Source organism: Psittacula echo, assembly GCF_963264785.1.
Source record: "Psittacula echo genome assembly, chromosome: 1".
NCBI lineage: Eukaryota > Metazoa > Chordata > Aves > Psittaciformes > Psittacidae > Psittacula > Psittacula echo.
Genome location: NC_137735.1, coordinates 105,878,176 through 105,896,998, shown reverse-complemented (window position 1 = coordinate 105,896,998; position 18,823 = coordinate 105,878,176). Strand labels below are relative to the sequence as shown.

Below are 18,823 nucleotides of genomic sequence, written 5' to 3'. Positions count from 1 at the left end.
AATGTAAACATGGAAAGTAATAGGAGTAGTGTTTCCTGGCACCTGGCAAAAAATAGATGTAAGTAGCTGTTATCAATGGTGGGCTTAGTGTGAGCACAGAATTCATTTCTGTGGTAGACTGTAATTATGTGGTTTACATATTTTTATTTGAAATGAGCTGTAAGAACTGACACTGATCTAAGTATGATCTTGAGGGGCATAATTAAAATCTGTACTTCTTCTTTTAGGTTGTCCATCATGACCCTTGCCGGGGAGGGGCAGGACAGTGGAATAGTCTGTTTAGATTTAAGCATTTGGCAACTGGAAACTACTTAGCTGCAGAGGTAAGAATGTCAATTAAACAAGTGGTTGTGTACTGCCTAACCAAGTACTGTACATGTCCTCCTAATTCAGAACTACCACAGTAGATAGGTTCACAATGTAGATCTCAAAAAGATCTCACACCTGGTCTAAATGGGGAGAACTGGATGTACATTGCTGTGTCATGCTGTGTTGCTGTATTGCTGTATAGCCAAGGGTTGCAAGGAAAATTTTCTGAGCTACAGGACACAAGCAGGTGAGTTCAAGACAGCATCTAACCTTAAATTCAACTGTGTCGTTGAATCTTGTATTTGCTGTTGTCATGGCAGCCAGGGCTAACGCCACTGTTAAATATCCACCATATTTACATCAAAATCTTTGGATTAATTTATCTTTTGGAGTACTGCTGTGATCAGTCAGATATTCTTCTTTGCTGGCTCAGGCAGTCATATACAGAGTAAAGCTTTTAGAGTGGAACTGAATGTAAGGTAATTGTTGAGCTTGATTATAGCAGTCTGTGTGCAAGCACTAGAACAGATAACTCTAAACTGCTCTAACTTGGGAGTTGCCATTCCTTTTTTTCCTACAGGCTCTAGATTTCTTGGAAAAAAAGTTTCTATGGTACTGATTTCAGTGCATTGGTCTCTGCCAGCCAGCATGTGGTCCAAGGCGTCTCTGTGCTCTGTAGAAACTTGAGAAAGGACAAACTTGTATATTGGTGCCAAGAGTCAACCAGTACTCCCACATAAGAGACATTTCCATTTTTCTCTCTGCTTACAGTGAGAAATCCTAGTAGAAAGATTTTATTCAGACTAGCTAGGCCGATGGAGAGCCAGGAAAGGCATCAAACACTGACTGATGGGCTTCCTTCTCCTGCCATAGCTCATCTGCTCAGGGATTTTCAGGATAAAAATCTTCAAGTGAAGTGGTGTCACACTACACTGAATGTCGAACCTGAGCTTAGGTCCTTTCTGCCTCTGGAAAGGAAAACCCAGTCAGGAAGGCTCACAATATGGAGAGTACAGTTGGCACAGTAGAGCGAGAGGTGGAAGAGCATTTGGGTGAAACAGAGGTGACTGTAAAGAGCAGTATTAGCTATGTGTCTGTGAAGTGTAAAATACCTGCTGGTGGCGATACTAAAGGTACCACTGTCATAAAACCCTGTGAACTGTATTTTGCACAGTTGGTATCAGGCACAACACACCAGCCAGACATACGCATCAAAGATTTATGAACAGGCAGGCAGACACCTAATATGTGTGAGCTAACTTTAAATCAATTGGGCAAAGCTTACTGGACACTTGTCTGTGCTCTTGCAGCACAGGAAGATTACTCATGGTGTGGATTATCAGCAGTGTCACACATTACCATGACCTGATTTTGTTTAAGCTTCCATGACAGAGATATCTAGGGTAGAATAATAAGTGCAAACATGTAAACAAAATTCACAAATCTTTCAAGCATTCTGTTGTTGGCTAATAATACAATTTCTGTCACAATTTGAGCCATTGTAAATCAGGACTGATTGTTGTTTACAGACATATTTTGCTTACTTCATCTTTCCATAAATCAACTTGATGTGTACCATGGAGCCGTCTGCAGTGGAATCAGGCATAGGTCAGGTCTCAGATAATGAGCAGAAGTGTCCTTCAATTGGGCATCTCCTTTTGCTCCTCCCAGTTAAGTTTGTACAAGTGCTGTGCCTTCTCTTTTCCTCTGAGGCTTCCTGTGCCAGATGTAGTTGATCAGCCTAATTTGTGACTCAGTGGGTCACTATTAAGCCATATTGTGAAGGAATGCCACTGCAGCTTAAGGTCAGAAAATTCAAGACACTTGCCCCAGAGAATTCAGGAATTTAAAACTAATGAACTTAAAGGTGTTTCAGCACTACAGTAAGGTAAAAGAAACCCCAAGCAACAAAGAAACAAAAAAGAGCAAACAGTGAGACAATACAGTTGTTCAGTAAGCAAAACATAGAGGTGAGTACTTGCAAATCTAATTCTTACAAATTTGGGAGAATGAAGTCAGGATGTGTAAATCCTAGATTCCACATTCCTTATAATCACAATCAGTCGTCCAGCTCTTGTTACCTTTCAAAGTCTAAGGGTGCTCTGATACCTCTGAATTCTGACATGGTCTCAAGTAGTACTATTTCCTTTAATCCTCTTTCCATGTGGCATTACTTAGGCTAATTTTCAATAATATGCTTTGAAGTTCTTTAAGACCTAACTAATACCATAAAGCAACCTAGACCCTACTACTAGACTATGGGCTTAAAGTGAGCCACCCTGAAAGACCCACCTCTAACAGAGACCCAGTGGAAGACATCTGCTAATTGCATTGCTGCATTGTCATTTCCCTGCTGCTATGCACATCCTAAGGACACAGTCTGACATACCAGATACATGTATGCTCTTGCACAATTCCTTAAGGTGCAGGAGGGATATGCTGGAGAAAGTGTTTCATGTTTGGTGGGGTAAGACTGGGGACATCAGAAATCTGCATAGGTGGTAATGTCTCCTACATGTCCAGCATTTGGCAATCTGAAGCCACTGGCTCAGACATTCCTAAAACATTGAAATAATAAAAAAGTGGAACCAAATGCTCAGCTGTAAAAATGCAAAGAGAAATTCTTTTCTTTGGAGACAGTGGGGGTTCTGCTGTTAGTGTCAGAAGGGCTTGATTTCACCCAAAAGAGCTGAGCAAGATCCTTAGTGGGAGATTTTGACACTACACTAAGCCACCAGCTAAGATCCAGGCTGCTGAGTTTTATTCTCATCTTCACAGAGTCATCAGTCTTTTAGACAAAGTTCTGTAGAAGATTCTGTTTTTTTAGCCCTGGTTACAACAAAATGACCCAAGTTATTTTGAAGCTTTATATTTATAAAGAGAGGCTGTAAGATTGAGTGAAAATTGAATGATTCGAAGTAACAAAGACTTTCCTAGATTTATTTTTTCAAAGTCTTTTCAGTGCATATACCACATGTAGAATGCACCCAAATCTATCTGTGTATGGGAGCGAGCTGCAATTTACTGGAACAGCCTTTCAAATGCTGCAGGTTGAGACCCCACAGCTGTGCCTTTCTCATGAACACACCTAACCTTTTCAATATTCTAATCGCCAGGATAAAAGTCTCTTTGAACTGGGTATCAGCTTATCAATTGTGCTGAACCTAAACATGCACCTTTGCTATTGTTCTCCATGTGCATAGCAGCTCCAGTTCTGTGATTTTTAAACTGGATAATCTGTACTGAAAATATTAACACTTGACTGTGTGAGGATGTTAAACATGTGTGCCCATGCATACAAGAAATGCAGGACAGGTCTGTCGTTTCATATGAAATTTCCCATGTGGAATGGATATTGCTAAATACTGCAAAAATATATATGCAAATATCAAATCACACACTAGTTTGAGATATTGCAGTGGACAATATATAAGCCACATTATGTTGCTTGTGAAACATTGTGAACATGTACGTAATCACAGTGCAGAATTTGTAAGGAAAAATCTGTGATGGTTCTGTCTTGTTTAGTTGAATAGACTAAACTAGAATTACTAGATACCTTGGCCAAGATAGGACAGTACATGTGGTGAGGTAATTGTCTTTAACACAGAGTTAACTCTGCTATACTAAGTGAATTAAGATAATGCAGGTAAGATGCAGCCTTAATGTTTATGTTCTGTGATACTATAAAACTGTGGCCATAAACAAGGGTTCAAATTATTATTGTGTCTTCCAAGGTAGTGCATACAGTACTGATGTTGCTCCAAAAGGTAATCTGTGCTCTGAAATTCTTCTAGATGAAAGAGAAAAGTAAGAGCAGGCTGGCCAATGCAATAGGTTGAAACAATGAGCTCACAGGTGATGACAGAAGCAAACATACTTTTTCTTACTTGTAGCGTGCTTCTACACCGAATTGTTGTTCATATGAAAGCCCTCATTGAGTAAAGCTCTCAGGAGTAGCTTTGTCCTTGAAGTCAGCATGAGCATGAGCATTTATGTGTTCAGAGATCAAGGGTGTCTCAAATACTTACCTGATGGGTTTGGACTTCCTCTAACAGTTTTCACTTGTGCAGCCATCCCCTGGACTTCTTTGACCATTGTAGGACTGAAGTCTCCACAACAGCCACTTTTAACTTCTACATATGAATATACTTCAGAAATGGTTTGTGCAGTATGATTGGAGTGGCAAACTCTTTAGCACATATTCTGGTGATGGACAAGTCATAGAGCTAATGCTGTCCACTAGTGAGCTGCTTTGGGCAGAAGTAGCAATCTGATGTGCATCCCCAATGCATGTCCCACTGGAAAACTGGCTTTCTTAATGGGGTTTGCTTTCGTCTTTCTGCAAGAGTGAAAGTGCAGGCTATAAGCAATAAAATGAATCAACTCTGATCAAAGTTTTGTTTTAAACTCTCTTGTTAAAATCCCACATGGACCATACTTCCAGCTTTGGGATTGTTTTATTACTAGATGCTCAGTGGGTGTTCTTTTGAAAGTAGGAATAATTGAAACCAGTTGGCCTGAGCAGCACAGGATTGCATGCACATGAAATGAAATGACGATTATATGAATATTCTAAACTGATCAGGAAGAACTGATCCAACACGCCAAGGCTGTAATTCAATTATGAAAGTACTTCAGTAGCAATGTAGACTTGGAGAAATGTGTTTCCACAAGTATTTGATTGTGGTCCTGTGAAACAAAGTGCTGTCCCTGAGGTGGTGTTGGTATGGACACCAGGGTGCAGGGAAGAGGGAACGGTGCTTTAAACAAAGTCACTTAAAACTAGACAAAGCACCAGGAGCACAAGTGGTTGGCATGGGTTAACAGGAACTGCTGAAATCAGCGTCAAAGAGCCTTACCTTGTTGGACTGTCAGCTGAATTTTGCCTCGTAGTGGTGTAAACCACTTGCTGAGAACTCTTAAATCAATGGTCAATAAATGTTACTCATATTTCTCTAGTCTTTCTTTAATAATTTCTTCCCATATTACCTCACTCTACTTTTCTATCAAAACAGCCCAAGTTTATTTTCAGAGAAGCTGATGTACATCATTCACTTTAAATTGAGAAACGCTGTTAATCTTGATTTACATTCTTTTAAATGGATTTCTGTTATGCCTCAGTATTAAAAATATTAGCCTGCCATATGATATATATCCTTATATATCTGGGTGGACTGAGCTATACTCTTTATAATAAATATAATCCTGTTCTAATAATCACATGATTTGGGTCATAGTGAAGATAGTTGAGTGCATGTTTAAGTTAATATTGATGGAACATAATCCTCTCCTGCCTTGTGAATAGGACAAAGTAAAGAAAAGGAACTTCCAGCTGCAAGAATAGAAAATAAAGAATTTCTTGAGATTTTAAGAAAGATTACCTATTTGTGCGAGTAACAGTATCTTCAGCATTAGCTAGGATCAAAAATAAATGTAAGAGGGAAATAAGTTCTTAAACTTGAGGCCATAAACCAGGTTTAACCTCCTGGGGCCCTGGAGAAACTTTTTTGTAGTTTTATGGACCTACTTTTCTTTCACCTTCTCAAACTGCCATGGACAATGGAGTACTGAATAGGCTGTTTTATTAAGGCAACCAAGATTCAATATTTAAAGACCGTAATTTAAGCCTTTTGATATCCAGTTTTCAGAAATTGGAACTACCAACAGAGATTTTTTGTGTTCAGGAAGCAAAAAGAGACCACTGTTTGCCAGTGTTAGTTTTTGGGGTTGTTCTTTTTTGGGGTGACATGGAAGCAAGCCTTTGCAGAAAAAAATTGTTCATCCTCTGATCATACAGTTCATGCAGAGGAGGAGAGCATAGTGATAAATGCTCTGTGGTTCCTTCTGCCATTAGAAACAGTATGGCAAATAGCTGGATAAAAATGGCCTTGTTTAACTGAGATGTGCAGGTACCTTTTGCTCGAGGGTAGCAAGAAAAAGCTAACCGAAGAAGGTACCAGGAGATGGCAGCATCCACCAAGGCCTTCACACATCTGCTCGCATTTAATTTGTTGGTACTGCGGTACCTCCTTACCTGGAGATTGCTTCCGAATTTTCCATTTGAGTCTTCCCCCCGCCCAGTCTCTTCATTAAATGTTAATACAGCAATATGATTAGTGTCTATCTGTTTGGCTCAGTGATTAAAGGTTCTTGTAAGAAAAAGGGCTTGCCAAGGTGACAGGGTGAACTTGGCACTGTCAGCCTTATTTCTATTTTTCACTGTCTCATAGGAAGAGTGTGGTTTTGGTTTAAAGCTCTATAAGCAGTGAAGAGTAATTTACAGCTATGCATGAAGTGAAAGAGATCCAGAGACTAGAGGAGAAGGATGGATTACTGATTTACAGAGCCTGTCTGACCTGTTTTGGAGACTTGGAGGTAGCTTCTTAAAGTGACAAAGTCAGAAGCTGTCCATTTAGCAAAGCTCTGAGCTAGAGTTTTTAGAATCTTGAGAATGAAGCTAAATTTGTCTTGACTTTGGTGGAAGTTGGGAACAACATTTGCACGTGTTGCTGTGCAGATGCCTTCAGAAATCTTGGAGGAAGGGTTTTTTTCTGCAGCCAACTGATTTTGCAGTAGTGATCTTTGAGACTCTGTTCAGCTAGGCTTTTTCAGTCCTGTCTGAAGTTGGCTGTGTTTGAGCCGTGTTTGTATGTGTACAAGCTTTAGGAGGGAGGGAAGTGTGAAGCCATTAATGCAACATATATTGTCATTTAGTCATTATAAGGACTGCTTCTGTTATTAACAATACATCATCTGCTGTTATTGCGTTTGGTGTGTTCCAAAACAGCAAATGTAGACATGCGATCTGTTCTTTAGTGCATTTTTTTAGTTTGTTATACAAGATAACTTGAGAAGCTTTTATTCAATTATATTTGTGCCTCTTTATTTTTGATGCTTGATGGAGGTTTAGAAGGCTTCCTTCATGTGTTTTTTATTGTTACTGGGGATTTTTTGTGTGTGTGGTGTTTTGTTTGTTTGCTTCAATGGTAGAAATTTCAGTAATGTCTAAATCATTCATCCCTCATTATTTCTGGGAAGACCACTGAGGTACTGATATTTAGAATATAACCCTTAGAGATGAGGATGTTTTTTCATATAGCACATCTTGGCATGGAGCTGCTGAAGCTTATACTGAGGTTATGGCCCAGCATTCAGGTTAGGCTAAAGGATGCCTTAAGATATTTTTCTTTCTTTTGACTTCTTCTGCAGCATGAGATATGGCTGTGTGGCACTGAGCAACAGGTGTCAGCGGATAATGAGGTTCTCTGCCTTGGGTCACAGTAGAAGCAAAGGGATTTCCCAGTCACCACCCACTCCTGGCCGAACTAACATAAAGCTACATGTTGCAGCAGCTTCAGCTTATGCTGGTGCTATGAGGCCTTTAAATCAGTAGTGATTTAGGCATACTGAAGCACTGGTCTGCTGTTGCTTATATAGGAGATTCAGCTCTCTCAGTGCTCCCTGGAAGCTCATCTGACCTGCTACAACAGAGCTTGTAAGCAAAGCAGCAAAACACAGTACTGAAATAAAAAGCCTTTTAAGATTTTTAAGCTTTCCGCAGATGATGATTATCAGGAACTTTGTGCCAATGCTGTGGCAGAGTTGAATGGGGTTTGTCGAGGTAAAGTCATAGCCAGTCCTTCTCTGACAAGTTAATAAGATGGCAAAAGTCCTTTGAATACCACTAAAGTCTTTGAAATTGTGCAAAAGTCCTTTGGATTTATTGAAAGCTAATCAGTATGACATTAACAAAGAACAAAGCAAGTCAAATGAAGATGAAAGATTTGAGAAGTGAATTTTCTTTTTTCGTTTGTGCTGGCTTTTTTCTCCCCCAAATACTTGCCCTTGTTGAGATTTGGGTAACAGCCTTTGTGTTAACAGGCTGGTTTTCAAATGAAGTGGGAACTGTTTACGTGTGTTGAATTAGATCCTTTTATTCTTTGTCTGTCAAGGTTTCCTGCCTAAATGCAGATTTTAACCAAGTTGTTAAAATGCTCATTTAGCTGAAATTTGGCAATCTAATTCTTTCTCTGATGAGATGGTTTAAATATTTTTTACCTAGTTAACAAAATTTGATTAAAATCAGCATGAGTGTTTCTTTCCCCAAACTCCTCTTTCTCCTTCTTAATTGAGTGTCCAAAAATGGCCTGTTTTGGTACTCTTCATGCATTCCTCAAGAAAGCAGCATTCAGTATAAATGTGAAATTCATAGAGTCATAGAATGGTTTGGGTTGGAAGGGACCTTAAACACCACTTAGTTCCACCCTCCCGCCATGGGCAGGGGTATCCTTTACTAGAACAGGTTGCTTGAAGCCCCGTCCAACCTGGCCTTGAACACTGCCAGGGATGGGGCATCCACAGCTTTTCTGGGCATCATATTCCACCTAATCTAATCTCCCCTCTTTCAGTTTAAAGCCATTCCCTGTTGTCCTGTCACTACATGCTCATGTAAAAAGTCCTTCTCCATATTTCTTGTAGGCCCCTGTAGGTTGCTGCTATAAAGTCTCCCTGGAGCTTTCTCTTCTTCAGGCTGAACCACCCCAACTCTCTCAGCCTGTCTCCATAGGAAAGGTGCTCCAGCCTTCTCATCATCTTCGTGGCCCTCCTCTGGACCCACTAAAGCAGGTCCGTGTCCTTCTTATGCTGGGGTCTCCCGAGCTGGACGCACTACTCCAGGTGGGGTTCCACAAGAGTGGAATAGGAGAGGAGAATCATCTCCCTCAACCTGCTGGTCATGCTCTTTTTGATGCAGCCCAGGACATAGTTGGCTTTCTGGACTGTGAGCGCACACTGCTGGCTCATGTTTAGTAATTCCAAACTGTTTGTCCTCAGCTGTTGGACTGTAAAGCATATCTTACTGTGTGAAGATGCAAAAATAAAATTAAAGCCAGGAGCATCTCCCATTTGAAGACCGGCTGAGAAAGTTGGGGCTGTTCAGCCTAGAGAAGAGAAAGCTGCATGGAGACCTCGTAGCAGCCTTCCAGTATCTGAAGGGGGCCTACAGGGATGCTGGGGAGGGACTCTTCATTAGGGACCATAGTGATAGGACAAGGGGTAATGGGTTCAAACTTAAACAGGGGAAGTATAGATTGGATCTAAGGAAGAAGTTCTTTACTGAGAGGGTGGTGAGGCACTGGAATGGGTTGCCCAGGGAAGTTGTGAATGCCCCATCCTTGGCGGTGTTCAAGGCCAGGATGGGTGGAGTCTTGGGTGACATGGTTTTAGTGTGAGGTGTCCCTGCCTCACTAAACCCCCTGCAGGGGGTTTGGAACTAGATGATCTTAAGGTCCTTTCTAACCCTAACTATTCTATGATTCTATGAATAATGTGATAATGAGAAGTTGTCCTGCTCAACAGTAGAACCTTGGGAAATTGTGCACTGTGAAGTCTTGAAAACTTTATAACTTTGACTAGCTTTAATCAATAGAGATGTCCTATTCAGATTCTAAGACAAGTTGAGGTTCAAGATACTTCCTGTGAACTATATTATGTAAATTGCATTTGCAGGTACAGTGGTACTTATCTGTTGATAGGGCCTTAGCGTAAGCAAAAGCTCATGCAGCAGCTTAAGTCAGTGTGCACTGTTAGCCCGTGTGTGTAAAACCATAATGTCTTCTTCCATGGTGCTATGATGTGAAAGAAAAGTTGATGCGGTAACCCCATTTTCTGGAGTTTAGGAGATTTTATGCTGGAGGTTGTGTAGGGCTGGGTCTGGGTTCATATGTATAAGCAACTGAAAAAGGTGAAATGTGTGTGGTGTCATAAATCATTGTCATTGGAGCTGTGAGAGCTGATTACCTTAGCCTTGCCCAACTGCAAAATCCCCACCTATCAGTTGTCCCAGCAGGTGATGAAGGATGAGCACAACTGCTATCAGATGGCTAGTTCACCACTTCACTGGTGCGAGTTCTTCTTTGTCCCTCCCTAGTTGTTCTCTACTAATGTAGTTAGTCTGTCTTACTTGATGTAGACTGCACCTTCCTTATGACCATACACCATTTCCCATTTACTCAGGTGATTAGATTGTATGGCCTTACATAATGGATGAGTGTTGGGATATTATGGTAAGTCTCATGAGTTTGCCATAACATGAAATTATTTCAGTGTCTTTGACATTGCTTGGTTTTCAGCCATGAGGAAGCTGAACCATCATTTTGTCATACCTTTTTCTTTCCCACCCCTAGAAAGGTAAAAATGTCTGTATCTAAGGTTGTTGAAAAAACCAAGAAGCAGAGGATTAGGCTTTCTGGTTCATTCTGCATTGGAAAAGAAGCTGTTAGAGACATACTCTGAAAAAATAACATAATGAAGCTATTACAATAATGATTTGTATAATCACGCTTGCTTGAGCTCTGCAGTTTACAATGCATCATGTTCTCACTATGTATTAATTGCATGCACCTTCCAGTGGCGTTCTACAGAAATATTCAGTACTGTATTTAAACTATACTTAAGTAGTAGCATCTTCATTGCAACTTCAACACAGCCAATGACACAAAAAAGCTTGAAGACTGTTGAGCTTTAGTGGGTCGTACTTTGGTGTAGAATTCTTGCTTTCAAAACACCTGCAAAGAATTTTACTTGATTTCATTAGCAACAACGAAAAAAAAGTTATTTTTATTTTCAAGCTTTTTTTTCGCTTTGGAGGCTTATTGAATAACATGGAGGTAATCTTGCGTAAATAGGAAAAAGCAATAGGTTTCTGAGTGTTAAGACGATCACTGTGTTCTTAGCTCATTCCGCTGTACTTGGATGTTGAAACGGACTTGGAACAGGGGTAATATGACATACAACACTATGTGATTTATGCCCCTCTACCTGGAGAATTTAGTATGGGATAATAGCTAATAGTCTGATTTTCAGAGATGCTCAGTACCAACAACCTTAGCTGAAATGAAAGTGGCAGCTGCTCAGCACAGCTGAAAATGGGGCCATAAACATCAGCCCTAAAACTGTATTCCATCATGTTTCTGGTTTAATGTCAGCATCTCAAAACTTTATTTAAACAGCATCTTTTTAGTTTTATTATTTCTGTTACAGTAGGGCAAGAAAAAAAACATCAGTAAGGATGTACTTCATTTTTCATTTGAGCCTTCTGTCTCGCTCAGCCTCAGTCCACAAGTGAACTATTTTGGAAATCTGAGGGCAATCTGTTTAGTCATTTTTAAAGTAGGCAAGAAGTGGTGTGGGAGAGAAGTTTTCCTGGTTTCTCCTGTTGTTGCTGTATTACTTTTTTTTTTTTTTTTTTTAAGCATCATTATGTTGAAAGCAAACAGCTGAAGAATAGCAGAATTCGGGGCTCAATTCATACTAGGTGGCCCTTTCAGTGAAACACTATAGCTTTAGTCCGTTTGAAGATCTTGTCCTCAGTGCAGGGTTACCTATGCTTAGTCTACTGACAAACCCGAGATAACCAGACTTTCTCCTCACGTGCTTACAACCAGCAGAATCTGAAGGTAGCATAGAATTTAGCTTTTCTGGACCTTCTCTGCACCTGTGCTGAAAGGCCACTATGTGTGGCTGTGGCTAAGGAACGCTGCCTGATAATTTTTGCTGGTTCTTGATAGAGGACCAGAGGTAGAGACCTCAGCTTGGCTGTTTAGAATGGGCACGTAGAATTATTTTAAGGTGTAACAAGTATAATGCTGAAAGAAGTGTGAGAAACCAAAACTATATGAAAACAGTTACCATATATGTATGCATATATGTATGTATAATTTCTAGTTGTCTGTTGTTCAGTGTTCGTCTCCCATTCCTGTTGCTGGCACTTGGAGCTAGGAGGCTGTGTGAGAATGTCATGGAGGAGCAAAATGCAAGATTTCGGATAGGTACAAATGCAGGGATGCAGGCAGGCTCTCTGAATTAGATTTGTGATGGTAACACAGTGGCTAAAGCAAATACTGAAATGAAGACAGGAAAATAAACCTTTGGTCATTTCCATATTAGCACATCAAGTCATGACACAGAGGGGAAGGTATTTTCAGCAACTTTAGGAATACCTAAAAGTTTTCCTCCTTTCTTCAAGCTCATGAAGCACGGAGGAACTGGCTTTTTTGGGTAAAGGGATAGAAACGATACAGTATTAATGAAAACCTTATAAACTTAATAAAAACTCTTCACAGTAGTTGTCTGTGTAATGTTAGATGTATAGTGATGTGATATTGAGAAGTTTTACTGGGGGTTGTTCAGCTTGCAATTCACTTCTGGCTCTCCCACACTGGCCAAATTCAAGCCAAGAAAATGACTGTACTTATTATAAAATGTACACATGCTGTCATTGCTTAAGAACTAAATTACATTATATAACTAATAATTTCACTTCAGCATTTCCAGTGCTTTGACGGCATATCCTGTGTCAGGGAATATGGTAAATATTGAGGCAAACTTGTTTCATTATGTAAGTAAAATCTTGAAAGGTTTCATATGCAGCCAGTGTGTGGGTGTATGTGTGTTTGTTTATTTGAGTATGTATCTGCCTACATAATCCCTCATCTTCTAGTCGACATATTTCCCTTGTCATAAGTAAAATCATATTAACCACTGTTAAACAGTAATACTTTACACTTATTATTATATAGTGTCTTTCATCCAAGTTTCTCATTCCACTTTAGTTATTAATTAATGCTTGATAATGCTGGTATGACACGTAAAATATTATCCCCATTAATAATGATTAAACAGACTCACAAGGCAATTAAGCACTTGTCTATAGTGGCACTGCCGTTCCTGTTTCGAAGATGTGTTTATTCCAAGTTCGCTGTCTTCCTGTAAAATCTCAGTAGACATGAAGCATGTTAGCTTTATCTCAATGTATCTGCCTAAGGTTAATGCTGGAAGTGGTTGCTCGTGTATGTGTGGGTGACTGTAACTTGCTGTGTTTAGATTAGTAACTATCTGTGCTTTCGTCATCCTTCTTTTTGGTTTTGGTTATTTGAGATTCTTCTCTTGAATTAACAAGCTTGATTGCAAGACGCACTTTTTTAAAGTGAGGACAGAGCCAGTTAAGTCAGCCAGAAATTGACTTCGTAATTAGAATCATAGAATCATAGAATAGTTCGGGTTGAAAAGGACCTGAAGATCATCTAGTTCCAATGCCCCTGCCATGGGCAGAGACACCTCGCACTAAATCATGTCACACAAATGATAATAAGAGTATAATTCTTATATTCTTGTTCTCATACTGGTTCTAAATATTCCACTGTCCTATAGGGTAGATACATAATACAGAACTGAACCAAATCCTATCCTGCAGTTCTGAAATGTCCAAAAGCTATCGAGACAGTATTTGATTTCTTTTCTTTTCCAGCTTAACCCACACTATCCAGAAGGTAAAAATGAAGGAAAAGCTTTGGTAAGTGGAATTTGTATGTTACATATGATCTGGGAAATACTGTATCTTTAACCCATAGAGCCCAACATATGAAAATCCTTCATAGCTTTCTTTTTGCTTACATGCTACAGCTTCTAAGATTGTTTTCCATGTCCTGTGTAAGCTAGCGTGCAACTCAGAAGTGGTGTTACAGAATGTTTACCCTTGTGTAAGGCAAATGATGGGAAACTTACTCAAATTCTGCATCAAATTGGCATTAGTTAGAAGGTGATCTGCTTGGTGACTGCAGATATGAAATGCATTAGTTCTTCTCAAATCAGATGTATTCATGGCAAAACCCGCCACCCTTTTTAGCAAGGAAAACCAGGGACTAGCAAGTTTGGTTACTTAGGTACCAGTACCAATTCAGAGGTTCTACTTGTGGAGACGAGCCCCCTTGGGGCATGTTTGTCAGTCAAGTATGGCTCTAAATCTAAGAATATGCTGGGACTTTTTTGTTGCCTAAATTGAATTACATGTGAGCAGATATTCAGGCACAGGCTTAGTCTGAGCCCTGCCACCCTTCAGGCAACATCTTCACAAGGATCCAAGATGTCCTTGCTGCAGTGTGGATGGGTTGGACAAGGGCCTTATGCCCTTTGCTAGAAAGCAGCAGCCTTTACCTTGTACTGCATCAAGAATATGCTAGCTAATTCTAACTAACAAGGCAAGGCCAGACATGTTGTAGTTTATAAGGTGTGAAGGAAGTGGAGTTAAAACCCTGGGGAAACTTTATTGTTACTGAGACAACAAGTAGTCCAAAAAAGAATAATTCCTCCATCGAATTCATGAGATTGCCTTGAAAATGCTGAGACCTTCTTTGAAAAAATTCAGTTTAATTTCTTTCTGTGTGCCTTCTGGCTGTTGTTCTTTAAGAGGACACATTTTCAAGTCTTCCTCTGCATGGGGAAGAATTTTTTATTTTTCATGAAATGAAACCCAAGATTCTGACATAATCACATGCCTTCAGGACTACAATTTTAATAAAAATGGAGACTTTTGTAGGAGTTGGCAACATCGGTTTTCCATCTTCCCGGGTACTTGGTATTAATGGCAATATAGCAATAACAGCTAAGCTGTCTAGAGAAATGAGAATTCTTTCTCATGAAAATACAAGGTTCCACCAGTTGTTTCTCTTCTGTATTGGAATGACACTTGAAGCCTTTGGAGCTTTTGAATGGAAATCAAGAGAAGTTCTAGAATACCTTAGTGAGTAGGGTGCTTGCCTGGAAGTGCTTGGGTTCATGCTCTTACTCTGTGAACATTAGAGCTTGTCTTGTAGGCATGGATCTGAAGTAACATTGTCAGTCACATCATGATGGTACTTCTGAATCAAATCTCCAGGTTATTCACTACTTAAGACACTACAATTTGCAGAGCAATCTCAAAACGTCTGAACTTGTATTCTGTTGGATGAACATGAAAAGAATCACACACCCTGAAATACATCTGCTGTGTTCTAATGCTTCATGGGTGCTCAGTCCAGAAAACCAGCCTACAGCTAATCTGAAGTAAGATCTATAAACACATCTATAGGGTAGATGTTAGGCCCTTGTCACCAAGGATCCAATCTTATTGTTCCACACGGTACTATTTAGATGTAGTACAGGGTTTCTGCTTGTAGCAATTCCAGTTTATCTAAATAGTTAAATATTCCCTGGACTGGATAATGAAATAAAAGCACAAAAGTAACCTGAACATGAATGTTAGAGGTGACTTCTCTAACAGTTTGGCTTAATCTACCTGGGTATTGGTTTCAACTAAAAACCCAGATGAGATAAATCAGATTAGGCAAATACTTCCAATGAAAACTTAATCAAAACTTATTGATGATCAAAACTGATATCCCTGAAAATTTTAGCTTACCCAGTAATCATTTTCTTCTGAAAAATGTTTTGTGAAAGAACTCCTAGCAACGTTTGGTAACACCTCTGTGTAAATCTAAGCCTTTGAGCATTGTAGAAATCCCTTTGGATTCTTCACCCCTATATAGTCTTGTTGGAAATAGTATTAGTCAGCAATGGCTATTTTAAGCCTTCATTATGACCTTGAGCAACTGAGCAGAAAAGCTTCACGTCCCTGTGCAGGAATTTATTTTAAGTTAGAATGATGCAGTATTTTGAATTATTCCTCAAACGTACAAGAAACTATAATATTTGGAGTGCTTTAAGAACCAGCTATGTCAGTCTTGTATCCAATATGCGCTTAACCTGGAGCACGGAGGCTTTCTTTGTTCCGTGGTTTTCATCTAGTGTTTCTTCTGATAGGTGACCACCTGATTAACTGCAAAGGCATCTTCTTTTTCACATTTGAAGCAATTAGTTTTGAAATACTGTCTGCTAGGTAAATCTGCTCTAGAAGGGAGGTGGTAGTAGACCTACCCCAGCAAAATTTGAAGTCTGAGTAGCAGGACAATGGGAGGTGCATACTTGAATCCTTCCAACTGAAGGAAGAAACTGAGCCTGCAACCTGTGCTTTCCTTTTCTCTGCTAGTTGTTTGAATAAAAGGGTACCAGCTCCTTATACGTCGTCTGGGTTTTAAAGGTGACAGAGCCATCTGTGTGTTTCATGCCAACCCATAACTCCTAAATGTGTGATAGGGCTCCTTGTGCATGTTCACTGCCTGGTTTACAAGTCCTCATCACAGTTGCTTAGGCAACTGAGTGTTAGGAAGCAGCAATGGAGGTTTTTCTGTGGCACAGTAGTGGGCATAGACACCTAGGTTCTGCCTAGGTGCATCTTTTCTTAAGTCTTAAGGCCTTGCCTTAAGTGACACAAAAGTCTGAAAGGCTTTTGGCTCCAGAGAACATAAATATTACTGGAAGTCATTAGGACTTTTGTTCGCAAGCATTAAAGCATTGTTTGGACTGCAATTTGCTGCTCATTTATGGGCTGCCTTCTTAAGAATCCAGCCAAATTGTCTTGTGAAACATTGCTTTCATTTCTGGTAAAATTTGGCCTTACAATAAGTTGATTAATATTCTTTATACATTATTTTCTCACATATAAACTCCAGAAGATTTTTTTTTTTTTTTAATGGGGAGACCTTTCTGTGATTTAGAGGCCTTATCAAAAAAAGGCTTCTTCATCTCTTGAAGTCTAGGAGATTGTAGTGTGTCATACATCAAAACACAAGTGCTCTGTGTTACAGCTCCCATTAAATTTGAGATTGGTGTATTTTGTGCTGCAAAGTAGTCTATTATTTCTAATCACAGAAATGTACAGCATCCAGAAGAATGCTATAAACATTGGGGAAATGTCAAGAACAGCTGGGAACCTGGCATTTGTTAGTGCCTTTGTATTAAAGGCTGTCTTTTGATAGGTACCTTAACATTTGTCTGCATTTTTGTGAGAGTGCACTAATCCTAGCCAGTTCCCAACTGGCTTTTATTGTTGATATCTTTCTTAGGGTTAAGACTGGTATACATTTACTTTTCTTGTAAAGAAGTTGGACATCTTCTAGATGCAATTTGATGTATCTCCTTTGACTTCTGTTTATCTATACTTGTGAATTCCAACTAACTCTGCAATTCGAAGTTCTTTTTCTTGCTTCCAATCCAGGTGATTATTTTTTTTCCCCTGATAAACATTGTAAAATAAGTTTTTAAAATATATTTTACCTTCCAGCAACTACGTTTGTTTAGTTAAAATTTTATAATGTGGAACTCAGGTGATGCAGTTTAAACAAATAGAATGGGCTTGGGGAATTTATTAGGGTTTTTTAAAGGCTTGGTTAGGAATTAACCTGGCAATAAACAATCTGATAAACGTTAAAAATAAGAAGAGGGGGGGGCACAAAGAAAAATAATCAGGTTTAAAATGGCAATGTCTCTACTTATATAAAGCCAGCAGTCAGGCCACTTGAGGGGCTGGGGGAGAAGGGGAGACACAGATGCCGGCACATTATTATTATTCTGCTGCTGCACACAGGTCTGAATCAGCTCTGAAAATGCATACATTGTTTCTTACAGAATGTCTCTGGCTCCTAACAACAGAATTGCAACGTGATGTCTCTGCTAAAAATGCGATGACTCACAAATGAGTCAACACTGAAGGTGTTATAGGAGGCTAACTGCTGTGCTGTCTGCCAGGGCTTCCTAACATGCAGGAGCAAAGGCTGGCCATTAATTTACTTGATTTTCTTTTCATATAGAATTTTTTAAAATCAGTCTAACCTATGGAGTTCTGCTCGTGTTACTGCTCTGTGAAAATGCTGGTTTTGTAAGAGCCTCCTAAACTGGGTTAAGATATTGAAATACTGCATTGTACTGGATTTAACAGGCATTTTCAGAACTCTGGCTGCTATTAAATTTAATTTCTGCTGAAATCTGTAGTGCAGCTTAATGTATTCGTTCAGGAGCAGGGCATTATCCTTGTCTATCTCTATGCCACAAGAAGTGTCTTCACCAATTGGAATTGTAGATTTGGTTTCTAAAAGAAAAGGTATTTCAGGTCTGTCATGTTTTTATATTGCTTTTTGCGGTTGAAAGGAAGGGCCCCTCCCAGGCACAACTCCACATAAATCTCCCAGAATTTAGGTATGATACCCAGTTGAGTTGAATAATGGGGATTTGGGATAGGTCACAATTACTAGCAAATTATATTAAGAGCTGTGAAGAAGGGTTATCTGCTGGGCTACAAGTCTCATGAGATTCAAAGTCTGATTGTACCTGATTATTTTGTCTCCGATTACAATATGGGATTTGTCTCCAGTTACATTTGTCCTTCAAATTGCAAACACTGTATTATGTGTGTGTTGGGTTTTTTAAGCTTTTAAAATCAGTATGATGCACTGTGAATCAGTGGTGGCGGCCCAAAGTTACGGGCTTTATTGTGAGCTTGGATCAGGATTTTCACTCCTCACCAAAGTGGTTGGTTATTGTCACTAACTAGGACTCCTTTTTTGAACTCTCAGCCTTTGCTTTCCTAGACGAGTACCACCTGGAAGAGTGCCCTGACTGCTGGTAGGAGTATGTTCAGTTCCCTCTCTTGGTGAAGCCCCATTCTACATGTGGGTAGTGTACTTTGCTTTACTGCTGCAGAATGAGGTTGGTCACTTGGGGGGCCAACAGCCTTCTTGTTTGGTGGACACTTATGTTTCTAGGCAGAGTGGGCTGATTCCACTCTCTGTATCACCTGGTA

General features: G+C 39.7%; 1 protein-coding gene across 1 annotated transcript in view; it reads left to right on the top strand.

Moving 5' to 3' along the window:
• The window catches only part of ITPR2 (inositol 1,4,5-trisphosphate receptor type 2), a 265,600-nt gene that overhangs the window by 53,759 nt on the left and 193,018 nt on the right, over positions 1-18,823 (top strand). The window contains 2 exon segments of the mRNA XM_080617700.1: positions 228-323; positions 13,619-13,663. Of these exon segments, the coding sequence (XP_080473826.1) occupies positions 228-323; positions 13,619-13,663 (141 nt within the window).